The 23,178-nt window shown below is 37.2% G+C and overlaps 1 protein-coding gene and 1 pseudogene across 8 annotated transcripts; one reads left to right on the top strand and one right to left on the bottom strand.

The window, feature by feature from the left end:
- Positions 1 to 283: 283 nt before the first annotated feature.
- On the top strand, positions 284 to 5,449 carry LOC7468843 (GATA transcription factor 24). 8 transcript variants are annotated; one of them, XM_052453365.1, is made up of 10 exons: positions 284 to 791; positions 1,319 to 1,405; positions 1,478 to 1,611; positions 2,119 to 2,229; positions 2,319 to 2,433; positions 3,443 to 3,502; positions 3,850 to 3,915; positions 4,003 to 4,073; positions 4,376 to 4,460; positions 4,584 to 4,824. In XM_052453365.1, the coding sequence occupies exons 1-10, from the start codon at positions 483 to 485 to the stop codon at positions 4,608 to 4,610; spliced, it is 1,065 nt and encodes a 354-aa protein (XP_052309325.1). In that variant the 5' UTR covers positions 284 to 482; the 3' UTR covers positions 4,611 to 4,824. The 8 variants fall into 8 exon arrangements, 6 of the variants coding, with proteins under 6 accessions (XP_052309325.1, XP_052309324.1, XP_024458029.1 ...); XR_002982047.2 differs by lacking the exon at positions 4,584 to 4,824 and adding an exon at positions 4,989 to 5,057 and having other exon boundaries at positions 286 to 791; positions 4,003 to 4,102; positions 4,380 to 4,460; XR_008059346.1 differs by having other exon boundaries at positions 286 to 791; positions 4,003 to 4,102; positions 4,380 to 4,460.
- A 580-nt stretch (positions 5,450 to 6,029) lies between these two features.
- LOC18099583 (protein SABRE-like) overlaps positions 6,030 to 23,178 on the bottom strand; it is a 35,783-nt pseudogene continuing 18,634 nt past the window's right edge.

The raw sequence follows: 23,178 nt of genomic DNA, 5'->3' as shown, positions 1-23,178 counted from the left end.
TTTGATCCCATTTGAATATGCATATCCAAATTCCTTTTCCAAATGAATGAAAGCTATCACACTATCCCATAAATACTAATTTCTCGGCCATTAGCGCCAGCCGTTGGATCCTCATCCCAAAAACCAGAGGGTGGGTTCCACGCACACATATCATCCCGTGTCGCTCGAAAACAGCTTCGAACATAAAAATCATAATGATGGCACATCCTAAGATCATGATCCCGCGCAACTCCAGATCACGCCCAAGAGAAATTGTTCTATCTAGACAAGACAAATTCGCTTTCAATCAGAAAAATAATAAAATAAATTTCCAAATGGAGACTCTCCAAGGAAGGAACACGAGCGCTCTACACCACACTACACACCCCTGCAAACCTTAGCTATTTTTATTTAAATAAAGAAATTCAATGCAACAGGCCTGCTGGGAGTTGCAGAGTGACCTAACTTAAGGTTTCCAGTTTCCACGACGGTTAGGGTTTTATATGGCGGCGGCGGCGGCGACGACGACGAATCCACAGTCACTACAGGCGCGTCCGTACGAGGACCCCCGAACGCGAGCTTCAATACAGATCGACGACGACGACGGAGAGTATGAAGACGCTGATGGTATGGATGGCATGAAAGAGGCAGCAACAGTAGCGCAAGTGAATTCAGGGGTGAGCGTGGCAGAGCACCACCGTGGAGTACGAGTAGGAGTTGGTGGTGGTGTGGTTACGACTTCGAGGACTAGTGAGCTCACTCTCTCTTTTGAAGGAGAAGTTTACGTTTTCCCTGCTGTTACCCCAGAAAAGGTCTCTCCTTGTTTTGTTCTCCATGATTTTAACTTCAAAAATGGGAATTTTGTATGCATATGATGCTTGTGTGCGTATTTGTTAATTTTTTGCACGGAATCCTATATATGCGCGCGCGCGCGCGCGCGTGTCCTTTCGAATTTTGTGTAAAAATTTATGTTCTCTTTTCAACTTCATATACTTTGGAAATTAGCATCGTACTTTGATGCTTTCAATTTTGAGCAACACCATATTTGTGCATTGATACGCGAATGTAGATGCTTTCAGTTCTTAGGGAAACTACTGCATGTGCTATGTATATTGTTTCTGTGGTTTTTTGGGAACTGCGGAAGCAACAATTGCATCTTCGGCTATTGCATTGGATACATGTATGCTTGCTACATCTACTTATTTGGAAAAATGTAATTAAATGCAATTATTTGTTTTTGTTCCTTTCATCTTTCCATCTGTTTTCCACAATTGCTGTGTAGTTGTCTGTCTGGGTATGTTTCCTTTAAAAGAATGAAATTATTGGTTTTGATTGTCAGGTGCAAGCAGTACTCTTGCTTCTGGGAGGAAGAGATATGCCCACTGCAGTACCTACTATTGAAGTGCCATATGATCAAAATAATAGGGTAATACTGAGTTTTTGGGTTATCAAGAGCAATGCCATTGCTTCCTGAGCTTACATTTCATGCATTCTCTAGGGAGTGGTCGACAACCCAAAGTTCTCAAATCTTTCACGAAGAATAGCCTCACTTGTTAGATTCCGTGAAAAACGAAAGGAGAGATGTTTTGACAAGAAAATAAGATACACTGTGCGAAAAGAGGTTGCACAGAGGTACTGCCAACTAAATCTTTAACTTCAAATTTGCCCCCCTTTAAAAATGTTTTTCATGCTGCTTGATTATGTTATGTTTCTGGAAAATAATGAACTAGGTTGCTAGGATCAGCGATTTTTCTTTGCAACAAAACAAGATGATTTTCTTCTTTTATTTCCTTTTTATGTATTTGCTTGGGTGATAGCTACGGAGAGTTAAAACCTTTTTTAGTTCAACGAATGGAGGCAGCTGAATGTGCTGTGGTCATTGCTGGTTTTTTTTCCTTTAAAAATTCTCCTAATTGTGCTCATCTATGTTTGGTGGTTATTGGAACTAGGCAGAGCATTCAGTATGTATTGGGGATGCTTGTCACAGAAAGAGAAGTACTTTGATGTGAGGGGTGGAGATAATTAGTTAAGCTACATAATTAAACCTTTTCCCAGGCATCCTTTAAGATTGTCTGGTAATATCATTGAAAGTATTTTGGTATTAACAGTGTGTCACTCTCCTCTTTGTTGTCCTGCCAGAATGCACCGCAAGAATGGGCAATTTGCATCCTTAAAAGAAAGCCCAGGTAGTTCAAGTTGGGACTCCAGTCAGAGTTGTCTTCAGGATGTCATACCTTGTCCAGAAACTGTGTGAGTTAGTTAAAAATATAATCTGGATTTGACAGTTCCACTATTTAAAAATATTTATGACAATGATGTGCTTTTGCAATGTGTTTTAGTGTCAGGAGATGTCAGCACTGTGGTGTTAGTGAAAATAATACTCCTGCAATGCGTCGTGGACCAGCTGGACCCAGGACTTTGTGTAACGCATGTGGACTTATGTGGGCAAATAAGGTTTTTTTTTTTTGTTTTTGCTTTAAAATGCATGTTAACTGCAGCTGTTGGAGTCATAGAGTTAAACAGTCAATTATCAATCAGATGAGTTGTATCTGTTTACAAGTGTTTCTAAATGGCAAAAATAAACTCGTTGTTTCTGATGTCTTCAAAGTTTATTCAAAAAGGTAATAAGTTTGTGCTCTGTTCTTACCCATTCTTTAACATGTTCATCTATGCAAATCTGTCCAGTGCGCTGGTGAAAGTCCTTTAGACAAATAATATCATTTCACTTGCTTCGATATAAACACTTGTTCATTTATATGCCCTTTTTTATATGAAAAAAAGATGAAGAAAACATGAAAAGATGATTTTGTTTAGTCATTGGATACATTTTTTGCAACAACTTTGATATCTGTACTAACTGTTTGACTCGCTAATTCTCATGCTGCATTTTAGGAACAATTCACATTTCATTTCTCATAATGGTCCAGGGATAGCACTTGATGAGTAATCTTATTATTCAATCTTCTGTTGCACTTGATTGCATAGCTAATGAAAAATTGAAGGACGAAAAGGTGGTTTTTCTTGGTTTATTGGGAGGCTGAAGAAGGCTTGGACTACAATGCGAGGTCTGAACATTTTAGTCCCTAAATCCACATCCCATCCCACCTAGGATTTGAACATTTGAAGTCACTGTTGTGGCCAGGACAAAATGTGATAAATTTATGTGCAAGCATATAATTAAGTTGTGCAAAACCAACAAACCATGTGAATGTTCAAAATTAAACATGTTAGGCAGGCAATGGTCTTATAGTTTACTTTCCTTTCCTTTTCTTTTTTTTTTTTCAATCCTGTAGGGTTGTGAATAGAAGTGCACCTATTTTGGATATTGGATATTACAAGCTGTTTGTTAGGCAGTAGTTTCCAGATATGCTTCAGATTGAGCTTCTCTGTGGTTTCTAATGTTATTAATCATTTTGGATTTCTACTTGAAGTGACTTCTACATTTCCCTTGTTGAATATGCAGGGATCATTGAGGGATCTCAGTAAAGGAGGAAGGAATCTTCCAATGGGCCAAATTGAACCTGTATGTACGATGAGTAATAGCTGTTTTCTAATTTTTTTTTTTAATTTTTTTTTATGAACTGCTGCTTTAAAAATGTGCTGCTCTCTTACAAGCTTGGATTTGAGCTTTGCCAATGATGAGTTCCTATTTTATCCTGGCACTGCATTATCCTTTATTACATATACATGTGATAGTTCTATGCCATGACTTTGATTTTTGCTCTTATCTATTGATTTCTGAATCCAGCACTGAAATTTTACACTGCAGTCTCATTCTAATTTGAACATTTATAGTGGTGGTAATAGCATTGACACTGTTACTATCATTGGTTTGACTGGTTTAACCTTTGATGTTGATGAGATTTGCAGGGAACACCAATTGATGTCAAGCCTTCCATTATGGAAGGGGAATTCTCTGGTAACCAGGATGAGCATGTACTGTCTCATCTTACCATTGCTATTATGTCGTTGATAACTGGACTGCATGTTTCATCTTTCTAAGTTGATCTATTGGGCATGCAGGGAACTGCTAAAAATCTTCCCAAGGCAGTTAATGAAGGATTCAACAATCGTTCTATCAATCCAGATGAAGTATGCTTCCAATCCCAGCCTTAACGTGCAAGTAAATGAATTTGTTGGTTGTTCAGAATCATTTATTGCTTGATTTTGGAGCAAAACTGTATAGTTCCTGTCTTTTCTAGCTTCAGTAATTTTGCAATGGATGGAAGCAGTTTGTTTTTTATTGTGGCAACGATTTCTTTTCTACTCGGTGTTGTTTTCTGTGCGCGCGCCTTATGTTTCTGGATTTTTATCAAAAGCTGTATCTGAATGTCTTCTGTTTATGTCATCAGATTTATTTTTCCTAGCCAATTGGATCACCTGTACATCACTCGGTGCAGGTTTTGCAAGAAGCTGATCAAGATCTTACAAATACTTTGCCAATGGGAGCTGTCCATTCTTCTGGAGATGATGATGAGCAGGTATAATACCTATATGAAAATCAATTGATAGCACATTACATGATTGCTAAGTGCTGGTGTCCTCTGTGGTATGTGCCTTGACTTCCTTGTTGGTGCACTAACAGTGCATTTTCTATCTGTTAGCCTTTTGGGCAAGCCTCTTACCCTTGAGAAAGAGTTCTTGTCAGATGTAAGGGGAAATTTGGAAGTCAAGATACAGGAAGCCAGGGATGGCAGTAGCATTTATGTGCAATTGCACATAGTTAAAGAGTTGTTTCTTGAACAGAACACAAAACAAAGTTCATGGAGTGCACTAGTATGTTCATGTGCTATTAAGCAACTAAGAGTTATCTTCAAAATGTCAAATCTAATGAAGTTTTTTTTTAATCATTACATCAAAATATGACCAATTTCTTTGCCTTGTTTATTATAAGGCATAGGTATTTTTTTTTGGATAAATTATGATAAGGTATTATTCACTTAATCAATGATTTTGGATGACATGTTGGGAAATAAGAGGGTTTCGTGACAAAGTTTTGGGATTTGCAGGAACCACTGGTTGAGCTCGCTAGTCCTTCAGATACAGAACTTGACATTCCTGCTAATTTTGAGTAGAAGGTGACGGTTTGCTCCTGTCCATTAATGTTGGAGAGACTTGGATAGGAGATGGGTGCTATCATTTTGATCCCTCTTACCGTGATGTGATGCTACATGGACGGAAAGTTACTTATATCTCTCATGAAGGGTGTAATTAGCAAATTGTGAATTGTAACTATAAACAGGCATGTCTTTGGTTCGCAACTGCAGCTTTGATTTCATGGCAGGAGATGTGATTACTACTGTCTATATGGGGCAACGCTTCTTGTGGATGTTAGTTCTGGACCCTTTAGGACACACCTGAGTGCGTTTACTACTGTCTATATGTGATTGAGGCTGTTATAAAATTGCGATGTACTTGTTAATCATTCTTAACACTGGTCCAAATGGCTAAAATAAGTATGTTTCTGGTATTCTGATGTTTCAATACATGGGTTTGCCCAAGCGACAAGGGTGGTAGAAATGCTGATGTTTTTTTTTTTTCCTTCCTTGGGCACCCGACGTTTTGTGAATAGCGAAGGTGACTTTGGCTTGGACCACGTGTTGTGTCTGCATCCAGAGTAGAACTTTCCGACTGTGTTGTGTACAGACTGGTAATGAATAACAAGATATGTTATTGTTTAATCAATTATCGAGCTTCGGTGCAGTCAAAACATGATTGCGAAATGTTATTTTCATTGATTTTCTAGCATGGAGCATTCATGTAAATTTCATGCAATGCCACACCAGTCAAGCTCTGAAATAAAGATTACCAACAGCTCATCACTCGCATAATACACCAGTCAGGATGCATGGAAAGTTTCTCAGGTGCCCTGCCCTTGCTTACACGTGCAAAAGAGATGAACGGTCAATCATGTACCTCTTTAATGTTTATATCACTTTCATTATAGAGGTAAAGCTCCTTCATGCTAGATAGCATTGGATAGAATCAAACTGCAGCCTTGCAAAATAGATAGGTTATTGACTCATGAGATTAGAGGCGGTGAAGTTATCTCAGTGCAGATTCATCACCTGCATTCCCGTGACAGACTTCAACATGCTTCTTAACTCGTGAGAACAGTCTCCTCCAAGTCCCTGTAAACTCGACACACTGAAATTTATCAATCAGCAGCTCAAAAGTTCATGCAGATTAAATCTTGACCTTTCATGAGTAAACTGCAGCTAAACCTACACCAGAGTAATATGAAACACGTTACTGTACAACAAATCAGTGCCACACAACATAATGGATGATCATTTCACACAGTAAACCAACCTGGCTTATCTTAATGTTGTTATATTCCATTACTTCTCGAGGTCGAGATCTTTTCTCTTCATTTGTTTTCCCAACCTTTTTCTCCTCTTGAGATGACCGGCTAGACTTCACAAGCTTGGACTCTCTTTTAACTTACTTTTAGATGATTCATCTGGTTGCTCAATAGAATCAAATGGCTCGCTTTTTGAGGAAGAAATGCTGGATGGGTGGGCCTGTATGACAAGTACAGTGGCAACAGACTCTGCAACCATCTCATCCCATGTTCTGCCAAGAGAAGATGATGTTCTCCTTAACCCAGGGGCTGAATTGCCAATCACTTTGGATGGGACATCAGACTCTTTTGTTGCATGAATGCATGAAGAAGAAGCTTCATGTCTTTACAAATTACGACTGATAAAGAGCCTACGCATACTACTAACAGCAATCTGAATCAGAAATTAACTGACAAGTCCAAGCATATGCCACAAAGTCCATTCCTAATCTACAGTGTAAAAGAAACAATCATCAAAACTACTGTTTCGAGCTATCAGAGCCAACCACAAACAGATGGGGAAAGATGAAAAGATAAAGAAAGGAACGAAAAAAGCAGGACATAAAAGAAAAACTGGTAAATCGAATGCAACTCATAATTTCAAATAGAAGACAGCGTGTTGAGACAGGACCTAAAAGGAAACCAAAGAAAAAATGCAAATAAAATAAAAAAATCTTCACTTGGGAGCCATACAAATAGGAGATTGGTCAACACATCCAGCATAACCTGAAACTGGCGGGATGTCATTGTTGCCATTATGTTATGAGAATTGAACGTAAGCTCTTACAGAGGCTTGACCTGTAGTAAAATAATTAGAAGGTAAGCATATTGTTCAAAACACAGAATTCAACTTGATAAAACAATCAGCATTTAAAAGATTAACTTCAGAGGATTCCAAAGGATAAGCAATAGTGCACACAACCAAAGCATTGTGTACTGATAAGCGAGGCAATCTAGATAAACTATCCTATAGCATAAAATTGTTGTTTTACCTTCAAGTCTGGAGTACCACCTTTGGGTCTTGTGTACGGAAAGTACATATCGCAAGGCATGAACACTCTTTCAAGTAGAGCACCCGTGCGCTTTACTTTTGGAGAGCTTCTAAGAATTTTTGGAAGCCACTGCAGTCCAGCCCCTGGATCAACATCAGTTGGTGCAACATGAGCCTGTACATGCTCCAACATTACAGAGAACTCCATGCACTTCCATGTCATTTCAGGTACATGTTCAGGAATTTGGACGTTTCCATTAACCAGTGCTTGTTCAATAATCTCGTATCCAAGATGAAGAATAGAATTAAATGATCGAGCTAATACAAAACCAGAAATGACAGCAAGCAAGAATCTACCCTGCCGGAAGAAAATGACCCAAAGCACAAGTACCATTTGTTAGATGTTTCAATAGACAAACTTAATACGAAGGGAGTTGGAAAACCCCGAATATGAACATTTTCTGGAGCAAGTATATTACATTTTAAAGATTTAGATGAAAAAAAGGGTTTTTTTTTTCATTGATAATTATGCTGAGAACATACAACATATATGCTAGTTTTTTTTTTCATTTTCAAATTCTGGCCGGACCTTCATCAAGAACTGGTCCCTCTGGCTCTCGGCATGAACAAGGTATAGTGCTTCTAAACTCTCCTTTGGTATTTTAGAGTAAATTATGCCAGTATATTCACTCCATAGGTTTAGAAATCCAGTATAGAATTGTTCAATTGAGAGATTACCTTGTTTGTAATTGGCAATACCCATTTCGACTTGAAATTTTTGAGTCAAATTGTTCTGGGAATAGATGCGTTGGAAGTAGTCCCAAATCTCCTTCCCTGTGCCAAACGATCGAAGATTGTTGATCATATGGGGTTCAACAGACCCCAGTATCCAAGAGACAATTTTCGCATCCTTGGTAGTCCATATACTCAGCTCCTGTGGATCGGTTGGTGCTGGTGAAGATCCATCGAGATGTCCCCATAATTCCTTCCCTTTAACAAACATGTGAAACTGAAACTCCCAACTGGCATAGTTTTTGCCATTGAATCGAGTAAGAAAAGCCTCTCCAAACATCCTAGGAACCCAAAAAAAATCACCAAATACTGACGAATTCAGTCTGTAAACTGAAGAGAAGAACAAAGGTCTAGATCAAAATAATTGGCTCTGATACCATGTTACAAATATCAAATTTCAATGTAAAATTGTTCTGTCTTTCATTGCCCTTTCGGAAGGAGGAATTCCGTCCTCTAAATACATGTAATAATCCCTAATTTACTGTCTCTAATCCCTGATTTGTAGTCCATAATAAATACAAGATTTTTTGTTACAATTTGGTTGCCACATATTGTTGATATTCTTGCCATAATATACATTAACATCCCCCCTCAAATTGATGCTGGCCGATCAAGAAGCATCAATTTGTCAATCAGGAGTTGATGTCGAGGCCGAGACAAGGTCTTCGTAAAGACATCAGCTGTCTAATGCTCGGTGGAAATATGAGGTAGTGTAAGAATATTATGATCAAGAGCTTCACGAATATAGTGACAATCAGCTTCAATATGTTTGGTGCGTTCATGAAACACATGATTAGTAGCAATCTGAATAGCACTTGTGTTGTCAGCATGAAGAGGTGTAGGAGTGTGCTGAGGAAAACCAAGTTCACATAGCAAACCCTGGAGCCACACAATTTCAGAACATGCGGAGGACATAGCTCGATACTCAGGTTCTGTGGAAGATTTTGAGATTCGGTCTTGCTTTTTGCTTTTCCATGAAATTAAAGCATTTCCAAGAAACATACACCACCCAGTAACAGACCGACGTGTATCCATGCACCTTGCCCAATCTGCATCACTATAACCTGTTAATTGTAATGAAAAAATAATCCTCGCCCAGATGTGCCTTTAAGATAGCGAAGAATTCTTCGGACAGCAGCTAAATGAGGTTAACGAGGAGCCTGTAAAAACTGACTGACTTGTTGTACTGCAAAAGAAATATCTGGCTGAGTAATGGTTAGATAATTCAAGCTGCCCACCAATTGCTTGTATATGGAGGGATCAGATAATAGGTCACCATCATTCTGAAAAAGTTTTAAATTAATCTCGAGAGGTGCAAGAACGCTATTCCTTGATTCAAGACCGCCAAAGAGAAGAATCTCTTAGGTGTATTTGTGCTGATGTAGAAAAATCCCATTAGACATAGAGTGCACCTATAGACCAAGGAAATATTGAAGGTGTCCCAGATCCTTCATATGAAATTCACTGTTAAGAGAACGCTATAAATCCTCAATGAGTGGAATGTCAGATCCTGTAATGATAATATCATCCACATATACCAGAAGAGCAACAATACCAGTAGTAGTTTGCTGAAGAAACAGAGAGGAATCATATTGGCTTTGAATAAATTTAAGTTTCAGAAGAGTAGTGCGAAATTTTTCAAACCATGCCTGGGGTGCCTGTTTTAGACCATACAAGGACCATTTCAACCAGTAGACTTTATCAGATGGGTGAGTAAACATACCAGGAGGAGGAGTCATATAAATATTCTCTTTCAGGTCTCCATGTAAAAATGCATTTTTTACATCCATTTGACGAAGTGGCCATCTCTTGGAAGCAGCAATTGCCATAATGGTTCGTATGGTAGTCATTTTAGCCACAGGTGCAAATGTCTCCACATAATTAATACCATATGCCTGACAATTTCCAAGAGCCACCAACCGTGCTTTATATCGTTCCACAGATCCATCAGGTTGGAATTTAATAGTGTATACCCATTTGCAGCCAATAGGTTTAATTCCGGTAGGACAAGAAACAATATCCTATGTGTGATTATCCTGAAGAGCCTGAAGTTCCTCTTTCATGGCCTGTTGCCAACAGTCTTGGGTAGAAGCCTGGGCATAAGTCTTAGGCATAAAAGTACTATCAATAGTAGTTGCTGAGTATCCATACCTGTTTGGGGCACATGAAACTCGAGTTGATCATCTTAGTTGAGGGGAATGATCAGATGTCAGTTTCGTGTCCGGAAAGGGCAAAGTGGATGATGGATGACGTCTTTGATATACAATTCCTGGCTTAAAACGTTCAAAGATATAAGATGGACTATCATCATCAAATATGAGAAGCTGGATAGGAGTGGATTCTGTAGAGGGACAAGAAGGGAAAAAAATCTGATTTTCAAAGAAAATCACATTTCAAGAGATACGAATTCTATGAGCATTTGCATCATAACACACAAACCCTTTATGAGAATTACTGTATCCTAGAAAAGCACAACGAGCAGCTTGGGCTGAAAGTTTATTACGTTCAGTAAATGGTAAGTGAACAAAACAAACACACCCAAAAACATGGAGAGAATCATACTCAGGAATAATACCAAATAAAATAGAGTATGGAGATGCAAAGTTTAGAACTTGAGAAGGCAAACGATTAATTAGATGAACGCCTGTTGACAGAGCTTCTACCCAAAATCGAGTAAGTATCGAAGAATCAATTAATAAGGTGCGAACAACATCTAAAAGATGACGATTCTTACGCTCAGTAACTCCATTTTGTCGAGGAGTGTAAAGACAAGATCTTTGAGAGAGAATCCCTTTGTTTTTAAGATATTCCTGAAATTCTTTGGACATATATTCCCCCCCAGAGTCAGAACGAAGTATTTTAATATGAGCAGAAAATTGATTTTCAACAAATACAACGAAAGCTTGAAATGTTGAGAATACATCAGCCTTAGATCGGAGAAAATATATCCAAGTGAAACGACTGAAATCATCAATAAACGTGACAAAATATTTATACTGAGCATGAGAGATAATAGGGCTTACGCCCCATACATCAATATGAATAATTTCAAAACATTTAGAAGCACAACTACCATGTGAAGGAAATAATAATGCTTTGCTTTTACCCAATTTGCAAGAACTACAATCCAAAAGTTCTGTTGAAAAAGAATTTTTATTCCCCAAATATCCATGTTTCATAAGATGAGTCAATACATTATAATTGGGATGCCCCAATTTCTTATGCCAAAAATAAGGATTATTAATGACAGTAGAATAAGCACAAGAATTAATACTAGGAATAGAAAATTGTATTGGAAATAAACGTCCCACTTTAGGCCCCTTCGCGATCACCTTCCCTGACATTTGATTCTGCACACAACAACCATGACGATCAAAGTGAATTTCACAGTTATTTTCTACCATTTGACCAACAGAGAGTAAACTTGTGGATAATTTTGGTGACACAAAAATATTTTTGAAATAAGACCCCAAATTACCAATCGATAAAATCGGCAGATTATCACCATTTGCTACCTATATATGCTGATTACCCATGTATTTTCGCACATTATACAACCCATTTTCACTACTGGTCATGTGATTTGATGCTGCCGAATCCATTAACCATTGTTTATTATGTGTGCCGAATCCAAGGGAAAGTTAAGTTTATTTTTCTTACCCGAAATCCCGAGTGCAGAGAAGACAGATATTATCATTTGCTGCACCATCTCAGGAGTGAGAGTGCTCGATGAAGAGCTCACCGACGATGAAGATTCTGGTGCCGACGGTGAGGACACGGCTGCGGCAGCCATAGAAGCAACCCCCAATTTCGAATGCATAGTAAACCCTTGTCGATTCTGTGGTCGCATACGACATTCCTTGATTACATGCCCCTCTTTCTTACAATAATTACAGAATTTCTTGCTACAATTTCTGGCAATGTGCCCTAATTCTTTGCAATAAAAACATTGCACACTCACACCCCTCTGTTGTCCCCTTCCTTGAGCCATGCAAGCCACATTCTCTTTGTGACAGTGTCCTGAGTCAACTCGTGTTGAGAGGCGAGTCGTTGTTCTTCCTGTAACAGTTCCCTCAAACATTCATCCAAAGTGGGTACTGGACTTTGGTTGATCAAGCTAGCTCTCACGACCTCAAATTTTGGCCGGACCTTCATCAAGAACTGGTCCCTCTGGCTCTCGGCATGAACAAGGTATAGTGCTTCTAAACTCTCCTTCGGTATTTTAGAGTAAATTATGCCAGTATATTCACTCCATAGGTTTAGAAATCCAGCATAGAATTGTTCAATTGAGAGATTACCTTGTTTGTAATTGGCAATACCCATTTCGACTTGAAATTTTTGAGTCGAATTGTTCTGGGAATAGATGCGTCGGAAGTAGTCCCAAATCTCCTTCCCTATGCCAAACGATCGAAGATTGTTGATCATATGGGGTTCAACAGACCCCAGTATCCAAGAGACAATTTTCGCATCCTTGGTAGTCCATATACTCAGCTCCTGTGGATCGGTTGGTGCTGGTGAAGATCCATCGAGATGTCCCCATAATTCCTTCCCTTTAACAAACATGTGAAACTGAAACTCCCAACTGGCATAGTTTTTGCCATTGAATCGAGTAAGAAAAGCCTCTCCAAACATCCTAGGAACCCAAAAAAAATCACCAAATACTGACGAATTCAGTCTGTAAACTGAAGAGAAGAACAAAGGTCTAGATCAAAATAATTGGCTCTGATACCATGTTACAAATATCAAATTTCAATGTAAAATTGTTCTGTCTTTCATTGCCCTTTCGGAAGGAGGAATTCCGCCCTCTAAATACATGTAATAATCCCTAATTTACTGTCTCTAATCCCTGATTTGTAGTCCATAATAAATACAAGATTTTCTGTTACAATTTGGTTGCCATATATTGTTGATATTCTTGCCATAATATACACTGACATAGCTGATTGTGCATCAAAAGTATCATTAAGTCTCTTATTTTACATATGTATTTATTGTTTTTATTTGGGTTTTTTATAATAATTGATGTGCTTTTTAGTAATGAAGTTTCTTTTAATGTTTCGATAGGTTTTTGGAGCTTAAATGAATTATTTCAGAAAATTCAACGTCGGAATTCGGAACAAAGAATTGAAGAGAAATTTAGTTGAAGATTGAAGAAAATCTTGGTTCAAATAAGTGCTCCAAATTTACCCCAAAAATCAATTCTATTCCAATTCTAGAAAAGAATATCATATGATCTATTTCAAGCCCAAACTTGCCTTATGTTGTGTGCAAACTTCAACCATCAAATACTCAAGGTTTTAATGTCAATCTTAGCCCAAATAATAGATACATTTGTATCCTTATTTGATGCTTAAATTCAGCCCCAAATCAGCCCCAAATCAGCCTTAAATCAGCCTCCAAATCAGCCCAAGCACAATCCATGATCTTACGTGTCCACACAACAAATAACATTTGATTTATTTTGGATAATTCATTGATCCAAGAGGGCAAGCACATGGATGGAAAGCTGGAGGGGACATTGTCACATTATTTTGGGTCAAAAAGAAGAAAGAGACAGCTCACAAAGGAGGAAGAAAAACGTGCACCAAAGTGTTCTCGAAGCTGGCCTGATTTGATTTTCCAGAACACCTTTCGGTGTTTTGCCCATAACTTTTGACTAAGATGTCCAAATGAGCTTTTCTTTAATGATCTGGAAAGATAACAGCATGGCCTATAAATATGTCTCTAATAGCCATCTTCAAGGGAGGCTTCTAAGAGGGTAGAATTGCTGTCCAAAGTTAGAGTCAGATTTGTGTCCGAATATTTACTGAAATTGTGTTGTGTTCTTCTTTATAGATTTCGGTTCTTTAGCTTGTAAAACTTATTATTTCAGTGTGATTCAAGTTATTTCATGTTTATTAAAGTGTTCTTATATATAATCATGGTTGGCTAATCTTCTTCTTGGATCCAAATCAAGGATGATGGTGATTGAGGTGAGTTCTTTAAGATATGAATGAATCTTAATGTTTATCTTCTTATTTTCTTCATGAATGTTTTATTATTGCAAAGAAATTTTAGAAATCATTTAGGTAATGTTATAATCTTGAATTTTTATGCACAAACCTTAGTTTTGGTATAGAGATTGCTTGATTCAATGTCTTACTTAATATGAAAGTACTTGTTCATTCTTAAGCAATAATCAATCTTCATCTTTTTAAACTTCATTGTAATATCTTCCGATCTAATATCACCATCGTTGATATTAGGTTGAGTTATCTTATATATGTTGAAGGAATCACCAATACATCACCATTAGAATTGATTTGGACCAAGACTTACTTTTTCTTGTCATTTAAAATCTATTTACACTTTTTCATCTTTGAAAACAAATCCATCAATCATTTTCAACCAAGTTATTGTTAATTTAATTTCTCTTGAGTTTTTTTTGTTACCTAGCTTAATTTCCAGATCTAGCTCTCTGTGGATATGACCTCGATCTTACCGAGTTAATTTCTACATCGCACACTCGTGCACTTGCGAGTTAAAACAAGCCGATCATAAAAAGCGGTCAAGCAATTTTGGCGCCGTTGCCGGGGAGCTAGCAAGTAAAGGTAACAAATTTATATTTGATTTTTGGAAAACAAAAAAAAATACATATAAATAAAAAATCAAATGGCTGGTTTTACCGCCTAAAAAAAAAATTTGACCTCAACTTTTTGGATATTGGACTGTGGACTGGACTATTAATTATTGGATTTTGGTTGGTTCAACATTTTTCTTTTATTGTCTATTCTAATTAGTTTCTAATATTTATTGTTTATATTATAAGGCTGGTTTTACCGCCTCTTGTTTATTTTATTTTATTTTGTTGTTATTATTTTTCCTATATTTATTGTTTGAAGTGCTTGGCCGGTATTACCGCCTTTTGTTTATTTTATTTTATTTTGTTGTTTTGTTGTTATTATTTTTCTTATATTTATTGTTTGAAGTGCTTGGCTGGTATTACCGCCTTTTTATTCATGCTTGTTATAATTATCTTTTAATGTTTATTGTTGTTAATATTGCTTATTAGTTGGAGAATTTCTTAATTTGTTGTATTTTTATTTTTGAGCTATTACTTTATCTTTTACGTTTCATTTACTTTTATTTGCAATCTTCTTTTTCTTTTCTTTTTCTTTTTTTTCCTTTCCTTTCGTATTCATATAATTGTTATATTATTATTTGTTTTTATCATGGCTAATGTTGAAGATGTAGAGGGTGAAGGGAGTGTTCAAGGTAATGGACCTCCACAATTCAATGATCAACCTAATTTTCGAACTCTTAGGGAGTATCTTCACCCGGCTAGACAAAGTACACCTTCGTGTATTATCTTGCCTCTTAACCAACAAGCTTTCAATTTGAAACCGGGCATGATTCAACTTCTTCCCACATTTCACGGTATGGATTCTGAAAATCCATACATACATATTAAGGACTTTGAAGAGGTATGTAATACTTTTATTGATAGAACATGCACCGAGGAAACTATTCATCTTAAATTGTTCCCATTCTCTCTAAAGGATAAAGCCAAGCTTTGGCTAAACTCCTTGCGTCCTAGGTCTATAGGTACATGGAGAGAAATGCAAGCTGAATTTTTGAAAAAATACTTCCCCACTCATAGGACAGCAGCCTTACAACGTCAAATGATGAACTTTTCTTGTAGTCCAAATGAGTCATTTCACCAAGCTTGGGAAAGGTTCAAAGACTTGTTAAATGCATGCCCCCACCATGGTTTTGAGATGTGGAGGTTAGTGAGTTTCTTCTACGACTCTCTTACCGCAGATTTTAAAAAGCTAGTGTCAACCATGTGTAATGGTGAGTTTTATGACAAAGAACCAAGTGAAGCCTTTGATTTCTTTGATCAATTGGCTGAAAACACAAAGCAATGGGAGACTTCTCTCCCACTTCATGTTGAGTCTAGAAACACCATTTCTCATTCAAGTGGGAAGTTCCAATTGAAAGAGACTGATGACCTCAATGCTAGATTAGCCTCATTGGCTAGGAAAGTAGAGTCTCTTGAGATTAAAAAAGTGCATGTCATGAGTGAACAACAAGAGGAAAGTTGTGTTGTTTGTGAGAGCAAAGGGCATAGGACAACTGAGTGTCCTACCATTCCAGCCTTCAAGGAAGTGCTATATGGCCAAACTTCTGATTCAAGTAATGTTAGAAAGCCATTTTCAAACCAAGTAGGCAATCCCTACTCTGAGACCTACAATCCTGGATGGAGGAACCACCCAAATTTTGGATGGAGAAATGAGGGCTCTTCAGTACCTCAAACATTTCAACCTCCACCCCAACCATTTCATGCTCCCACACATAACACATACCAACCACCTCATAAGAGATCCCTAGAGGATACTCTTCAACAATTCATGCAAACACAAGGAGGAATCAACAACCAAGCTTACAAATTTCAAGACCAGACCAATAGGACCTTAGATGACATTCGAAGTCAACTAACCAAGTTGACTCAATCACTAAGCATTCAAGAGAAGGGAAAGATTCCAGCTCAACCAATGCCAAATCCTAGAGGTCAGGTACACATGAGTGAATCCTCATCTAGTGAACCTTCAAACCATGAACAAGTGCAAGCCATCACTACCCTTAGAAGTGGAAAGATTGTTGACAAAGCTATAGGTTTTGAGATTCCTAGAGGTATTGTGGAGGAGAAATCTAAGGAAAGTGAAGAGGAAATCAAAACACAAGTGACAAATGAGAGCTTGAGTGACAAAGAAGGTGAGATAAATGAGAAAGAGATGAGTGAGAAAGGAGATGATTCAAGAAAAATTGGAGTCAAAGTGAGTGATTTAGAATTTGTTCCTAGAGCACCATTTCCACAAAGGTTAGGGAAACCTAAACATGATCTTATGAACTCAGAAATCTATGAATTGTTCAAACAAGTGAAAGTCAACATTCCACTCCTTGATGCAATTAAACAAGTCCCATCTTATGCAAAGTTCCTTAAGGACTTATGCACAGTCAAAAGGAGATTGAATGTGAAAGAAAGAGCCTTTCTAACTGAACATGCTAGTGCCATCATCCAGTTTAAGACCCCTCCCAAATACAAAGATCCTGGTTGTCCTACCATTTCATGCATTATTGGAAATCATAAGATAGACCAAGCTTTGTTGGATTTAGGAGCAAGTGTGAATTTGATACCCTACACTGTTTACGAACAGTTAGGTTTAGGAGAAATCCAGCCTACTCGAATCACCCTTCAATTAGCTGATAGGTCAATCAAGATTCCCAGGGGTATTGTTGAGGATGTGTTGGTCCAAGTAGATAAATTCTACTTTCCTGTTGATTTTGTAGTGCTAGACACCGCACCAATTCAAGGTTCTAATGCTCTCATCCCAGTCATCTTAGGTAGACCTTTCCTAGCTACATCCAATGCTTTAATCAATTGTAGGAATGGGGTGATGAAATTGTCTTTTGGGAACATGACTGTGGAGATGAACATATTCAATGTCTCTAAACAAATTGGTGAACATGAGGACATTAGAGAGGTGGATTTGATCCAAACAGTTTGTCAAGAACACTTTGAGAGAGAGTGGATCAAGGATCCATTGGAGAGAACTTTAATTCATGATGAAAGATTTTGTCCTTTGGAATGTGTTGATGAGGAAGTAAGAGAACTCGAGACTTATCTAGATCCAATACCTATTATGTCAATAGGTCAATGGACCCCATCGTTTGAGCCTTTGATTTCACCCCAAGTGAAAGCTGAGGCATCTCTTGTCCAACCTTATAAACCAGAAAGGAAGCCTTTACCAAGTGATCTTAAGTATGCTTTTCTAGGGGAAGATGAATCATATCCTATTGTGATTTCATCAAAACTTAGCATAGAGCAGGAACAAGAACTTTTGAGAGTGGTGAGAAAACACAAGAAAGCAATTGGGTGGACTATTACTGACTTGAAAGGAATTAGCCCTCTTTTATGTACACATAGAATCTATCTTGAAGAAGAGGCTAAATCTGTGAGGCAAATGCAAAGACGATTGAACCCAAACATGAAGGAAGTAGTAAGAGGTGAAGTGCTTAAGCTACTTGATGCAGGTATCATTTACCCCATTGCAAACTCAAAATGGGTTAGTCCAACCCAAGTTGTCCCTAAAAAATCTGGAGTCACGGTAGTGAAGAATGAAAATAATGAGCTAGTACCAACTAGAATCCAAACTGGATGGCGTATGTGCATTGATTATTGTAAGTTGAACATGGTGACTAGGAAGGACCATTTTCCACTTCCATTTTTAGACCAAGTGCTTGAAAGAGTAGCTGGAAGAGCTTTCTATTGTTTTCTTGATGGATACTCAGGTTACAACCAAATTGAGATTTCCTTAGAAGACCAAGAAAAAACCACTTTCACTTGTCCTTTTGGTACCTATGCTTATAGAAGAATGCCTTTTGGCTTGTGTAATGCACCAGCCACTTTTCAAAGATGTATGATGAGTATCTTTAGTGACATGGTGGAAAATTTTTTGGAAGTTTTCATGGATGATTTTTCAGTTTATGGGGATTCTTATGAGTTGTGTCTAATGCATTTGGAAAAAGTTCTTGAAAGGTGTGAGGAGAGTAATCTTGTACTCAATTGGGAGAAGTGTCATTTTATGGTGACACATGGCATTGTTTTAGGTCACATTGTCTCTTCAAAAGGGATAGAGGTAGATAAGTCAAAGGTTGAAGTCATTCAAAAATTACCTACCCCTCGGACTGTGAAAGATGTGAGATCCTTTTTAGGACACGCTGGTTTTTACCGAAGATTCATTCATTCTTTTAGTACCATTGCCAAACCATTGTGTAACTTGTTGTCACAAGATGTTCAATTTGATTGGACATCAAAATGTCAAGAAGCTTTTGAAAAGCTTAAAGGGTTGTTGACCACTGCACCAATCATGCAAGCTCCTGATTGGTCTTTACCATTTGAACTGATGTGTGATGCTAGTGATTTTGTGGTAGGGGCTGTTTTAGGGCAAAGAAAAGATAAGAAACCTCATGTCATTTATTATGCTAGCAAGACTTTGAATGATGCTCAATTGAATTACACTACAACTGAAAAGGAACTCTTAGCTGTGGTCTTTGCATTAGACAAGTTTAGGTCTTATTTGGTTGGATCTCTTGTTATTGTTTTCACTGATCATGCAGCATTGAAATACTTGCTCACAAAACAAGATGCCAAGCCACGTTTGATTCGATGGATCCTCCTACTCCAAGAGTTTAACCTTGAAATTCGAGATAAAAAGGGAGTAGAGAATGTAGTGGCTGATCATTTGTCTCGTCTTTCAAGCTATGAGACCATAATTGATGAATCTCCAATAAATGAATTCTTTGCTGATGAAAATTTATTTTGTGCAGGTACCGTTTCCTACATTGGCTCTCCATGGTATGCCGACATAGCAAATTACCTAACCACAAGTCAGATTCCTTCTCATTGGTCTAAACTTGACAAACAAAAATTCTTGCGCAACGTGCGTACCTTTTTTTGGGATGACCCCTACCTATTTAAATACTGCCCTGACCAAATTGTTAGGCGGTGCATCCCTGATCATGAAATTCCAAGTGTAATTAATTTTTGTCATGCATTAGCCTGTGGTGGGCATTTCTCTTCCAAGAAAACCACTGCCAAGATCTTGCAGTGTGGTTTTTATTGGCCCACCATGTTCAAAGATGTCCATGCCTTCTGTGTTGCATGTGACCGATGCCAACGACTAGGTAACCTCACCAGGCGTAACATGATGCCCCTAAACCCCATTTTTGTTTTGGAAATATTTGATTGTTGGGGGATTGATTTCATGGGACCTTTTCCAAGTTCATTTGGTTACCAATTCATCCTTGTAGCTGTTGATTATGTGTCTAAATGGGTGGAGGCCATTGCATCTCGAACTAATGACCATCGAGTTGTGGTCAAATTCTTGAAAGAAAACATTTTCTCTCGTTTTGGCATGCCCCGGGCTATGATTAGTGATGGGGGAAAACATTTTTGTAACAAGCCCGTTGGGATTTTGATGAGAAAATATGGTGTAATTCACAAGGTCAGTACCCCCTATCACCCACAGACTAGTGGCCAAGCTGAGTTGGCAAATAGGGAGATCAAGAACATTTTAGAGAAAACAGTCAATCCAAACCGTAAAGATTGGTCCCTAAGACTAGTTGATGCTTTGTGGGCATATCGCACTGCTTACAAGACTTCTTTAGGAATGTCTCCTTATAGGCTAGTTTATGGAAAGCCTTGTCATCTCCCTGTTGAGATTGAGCACCGTGCATATTGGGCCATCCGACAATTCAATGACAATGAAAACGAGGTTGGCAAAAATAGAAAGCTTCAATTGGATGAATTAGAGGAGCTGAGAAATGATGCATTTGAAAATGCAAAAATTTCAAAACATAAGATGAAAGCTTTGCATGATAAACATATTTTTAGAAAATCCTTTCATGTTGGTCAAAAGGTTCTCTTGTATAATTCACGATTACATCTCTTTCCTGGGAAGTTGAGGACAAAATGGATTGGTCCATTTGTGATTAAATCCATCTCTGAGCATGGTGCATTTGAGGTAGAAAATCCTAAGAATGGAAATGTTTTCAAAGTAAATGGTCATCGATTGAAACCTTATCTTGAAAACGTTGTGGCTGAAGTTGAGACATTGGATCTTGAAGATCCATTACCATTGTAGTATCAGAAGTAATGAGTTTTTATTTTTATTTTTATTTTTATTTATTTATTTTTCGTTCTTCCATCTCTTATATTTTCTTGTTCATGCATTAGGGACAATGCATTACTTTAAGTTGGGGGGTGTGAGGTTCTTTATTTTCAAAAAAAAAAAAACATCAATGTTTTCTTTTAGTTGTGATATGCAGGTAAAAAAAAAAATCAAGCAAGAAGTCAGCTCATGTCCAATTCAATCAGACATTCATCCTTGAGAACAAAAGGGGAGTAACAGTTTTCTAATCTTTATACCTTTCTTCTCTTTCTTTTTTTTCATTGATGATAATGTAAAACTTAATTTTAGATATTTGATTATGTTGAATGCGTGAGATGACCATGCTTGTTAGAAAAAAAAAATTGCATTCGTACGTGAACGAGTCTTGTTTAGGATCAACATTATATTTTTGGATTCATTATTGTGTTGAACATTGCATGCTTTAATTTGGGATGGATAATATCTTATAAAGCAAGATATAGCATACTTTTTTTTTTTAAGATTATTGAAGTACATCTTTCCTTGTAAAAGTTGTGTGAGTTGTGTGATTATGCATGAAAGATGAATGTGATGCTTTACTTGTGATTATCCCTTTTGATCTAGTCCTAAACAAGGTTTAAGTGAATAGAGTAATCATTATTACACAAATGTGTACAAAGTTCTATCTACTCCAATGTTTTGAGTTGCTCAGTAACTAGGGGTATTCATCACAAATGTTTATCTTTACGTCAAACGGCAGCTTGAAATATGAGTATGCAAAGCACTTTAAGTTTGTGACTTTGTGAGTAACCGGGTGCATTCATCACAAATGTTTGTATTCGCGTCAAAAGGGAAGTGACCACTTAAAGAAAAAGAATAAATAATATCTTCAAAAAAAAAAAGAAAGAAAGAAAGAAAAAAATATATACAAATATTTCTCTAGTTTGCTACCTTGTTTGTAGTAGTGAGAAGGGAAGATTACAAGTTGAGTTTTCGCGTGAATCAATTATGTTGGTTGCATGATTAATACGATTGAATTTGGAATTTTGTATGGATGTTTGATTTAGAGAATGTGAGTATGCTTATTTTTCTTTATTTGCTATTATGTACACTAAATTAAAGATACCAATGTTTGCATGATAGGTCCTTTAAGTGATGAGTCGAGCCTAATTATGTTGTTATTATTCTTTTTATTTCAAAGGTTTTATGTTTTGTTTTGCTTGAGGACTAGCAAAATCTAAGTTGGGGGGTGTGATTGTGCATCAAAAGTATCATTAAGTCTCTTATTTTACATATGTATTTATTGTTTTTATTTGGGTTTTTTATAATAATTGATGTGCTTTTTAGTAATGAAGTTTCTTTTAATGTTTCGATAGGTTTTTGGAGCTTAAATGAATTATTTCAGAAAATTCAACGTCGGAATTCGGAACAAAGAATTGAAGAGAAATTTAGTTGAAGATTGAAGAAAATCTTGGTTCAAATAAGTGCTCCAAATTTGCCCCAAAAATCAATTCTATTCCAATTCTAGAAAAGAATATCATATGATCTATTTCAAGCCCAAACTTGCCTTATGTTGTGTGCAAACTTCAACCATCAAACACTCAAGGTTTTAATGTCAATCTTAGCCCAAATAATAGATACATTTGTATCCTTATTTGATGCTTAAATTCAGCCCCAAATCAGCCCCAAATCAGCCTCAAATCAGCCTCCAAATCAGCCCAAGCACAATCCATGATCTTACGTGTCCACACAACAAATAACATTTGATTTATTTTGGATAATTCATTGATCCAAGAGGGCAAGCACATGGATGGAAAGCTGGAGGGGACATTGTCACATTATTTTGGGTCAAAAAGAAGAAAGAGACAGCTCACAAAGGAGGAAGAAAAACGTGCACCAAAGTGTTCTCGAAGCTGGCCTGATTTGATTTTCCAGAACACCTTTCGGTGTTTTGCCCATAACTTTTGACTAAGATGTCCAAATGAGCTTTTATTTAATGATCTGGAAAGATAACAGAATGGCCTATAAATATGTCTCTAATAGCCATCTTCAAGGGAGGCTTCTAAGAGGGTCGAATGTCTGTCCAAAGTTAGAGTCAGATTTGTGTCCGAATATTTACTGAAATTGTGTTGTGTTCTTCTTTATAGATTTCGGTTCTTTAGCTTGTAAAACTTATTATTTCAGTGTGATTCAAGTTATTTCATGTTTATTAAAGTGTTCTTATATATAATCATGGTTGGCTAATCTTCTTCTTGGATCCAAATCAAGGATGATGGTGATTGAGGTGAGTTCTTTAAGATATGAATAAATCTTAATGTTTATCTTCTTATTTTCTTCATGAATGTTTTATTATTGCAAAGAAATTTTAGAAATCATTTAGG

Source organism: Populus trichocarpa, chromosome 5, assembly GCF_000002775.5.
Source record: "Populus trichocarpa isolate Nisqually-1 chromosome 5, P.trichocarpa_v4.1, whole genome shotgun sequence".
Taxonomy (NCBI): Eukaryota; Viridiplantae; Streptophyta; class Magnoliopsida; order Malpighiales; family Salicaceae; genus Populus; species Populus trichocarpa.
This window is presented reverse-complemented; position numbering and strand designations above follow the sequence as displayed.

Coding starts and splice junctions, on each gene's coding strand:
- LOC7468843 (XM_052453364.1), top strand. CDS start 483: ATGGCGGCGGCGGCGGCGACGACGACGAATCCACAGTCACTACAGGCG. Junction 1,612..2,118: donor CGAAAAGAGGTTGCACAGAG/GTACTGCCAACT, acceptor TTGTCCTGCCAG/AATGCACCGCAAGAATGGGC. Junction 4,074..4,375: donor TCTATCAATCCAGATGAAGT/ATGCTTCCAATC, acceptor ACATCACTCGGT/GCAGGTTTTGCAAGAAGCTG.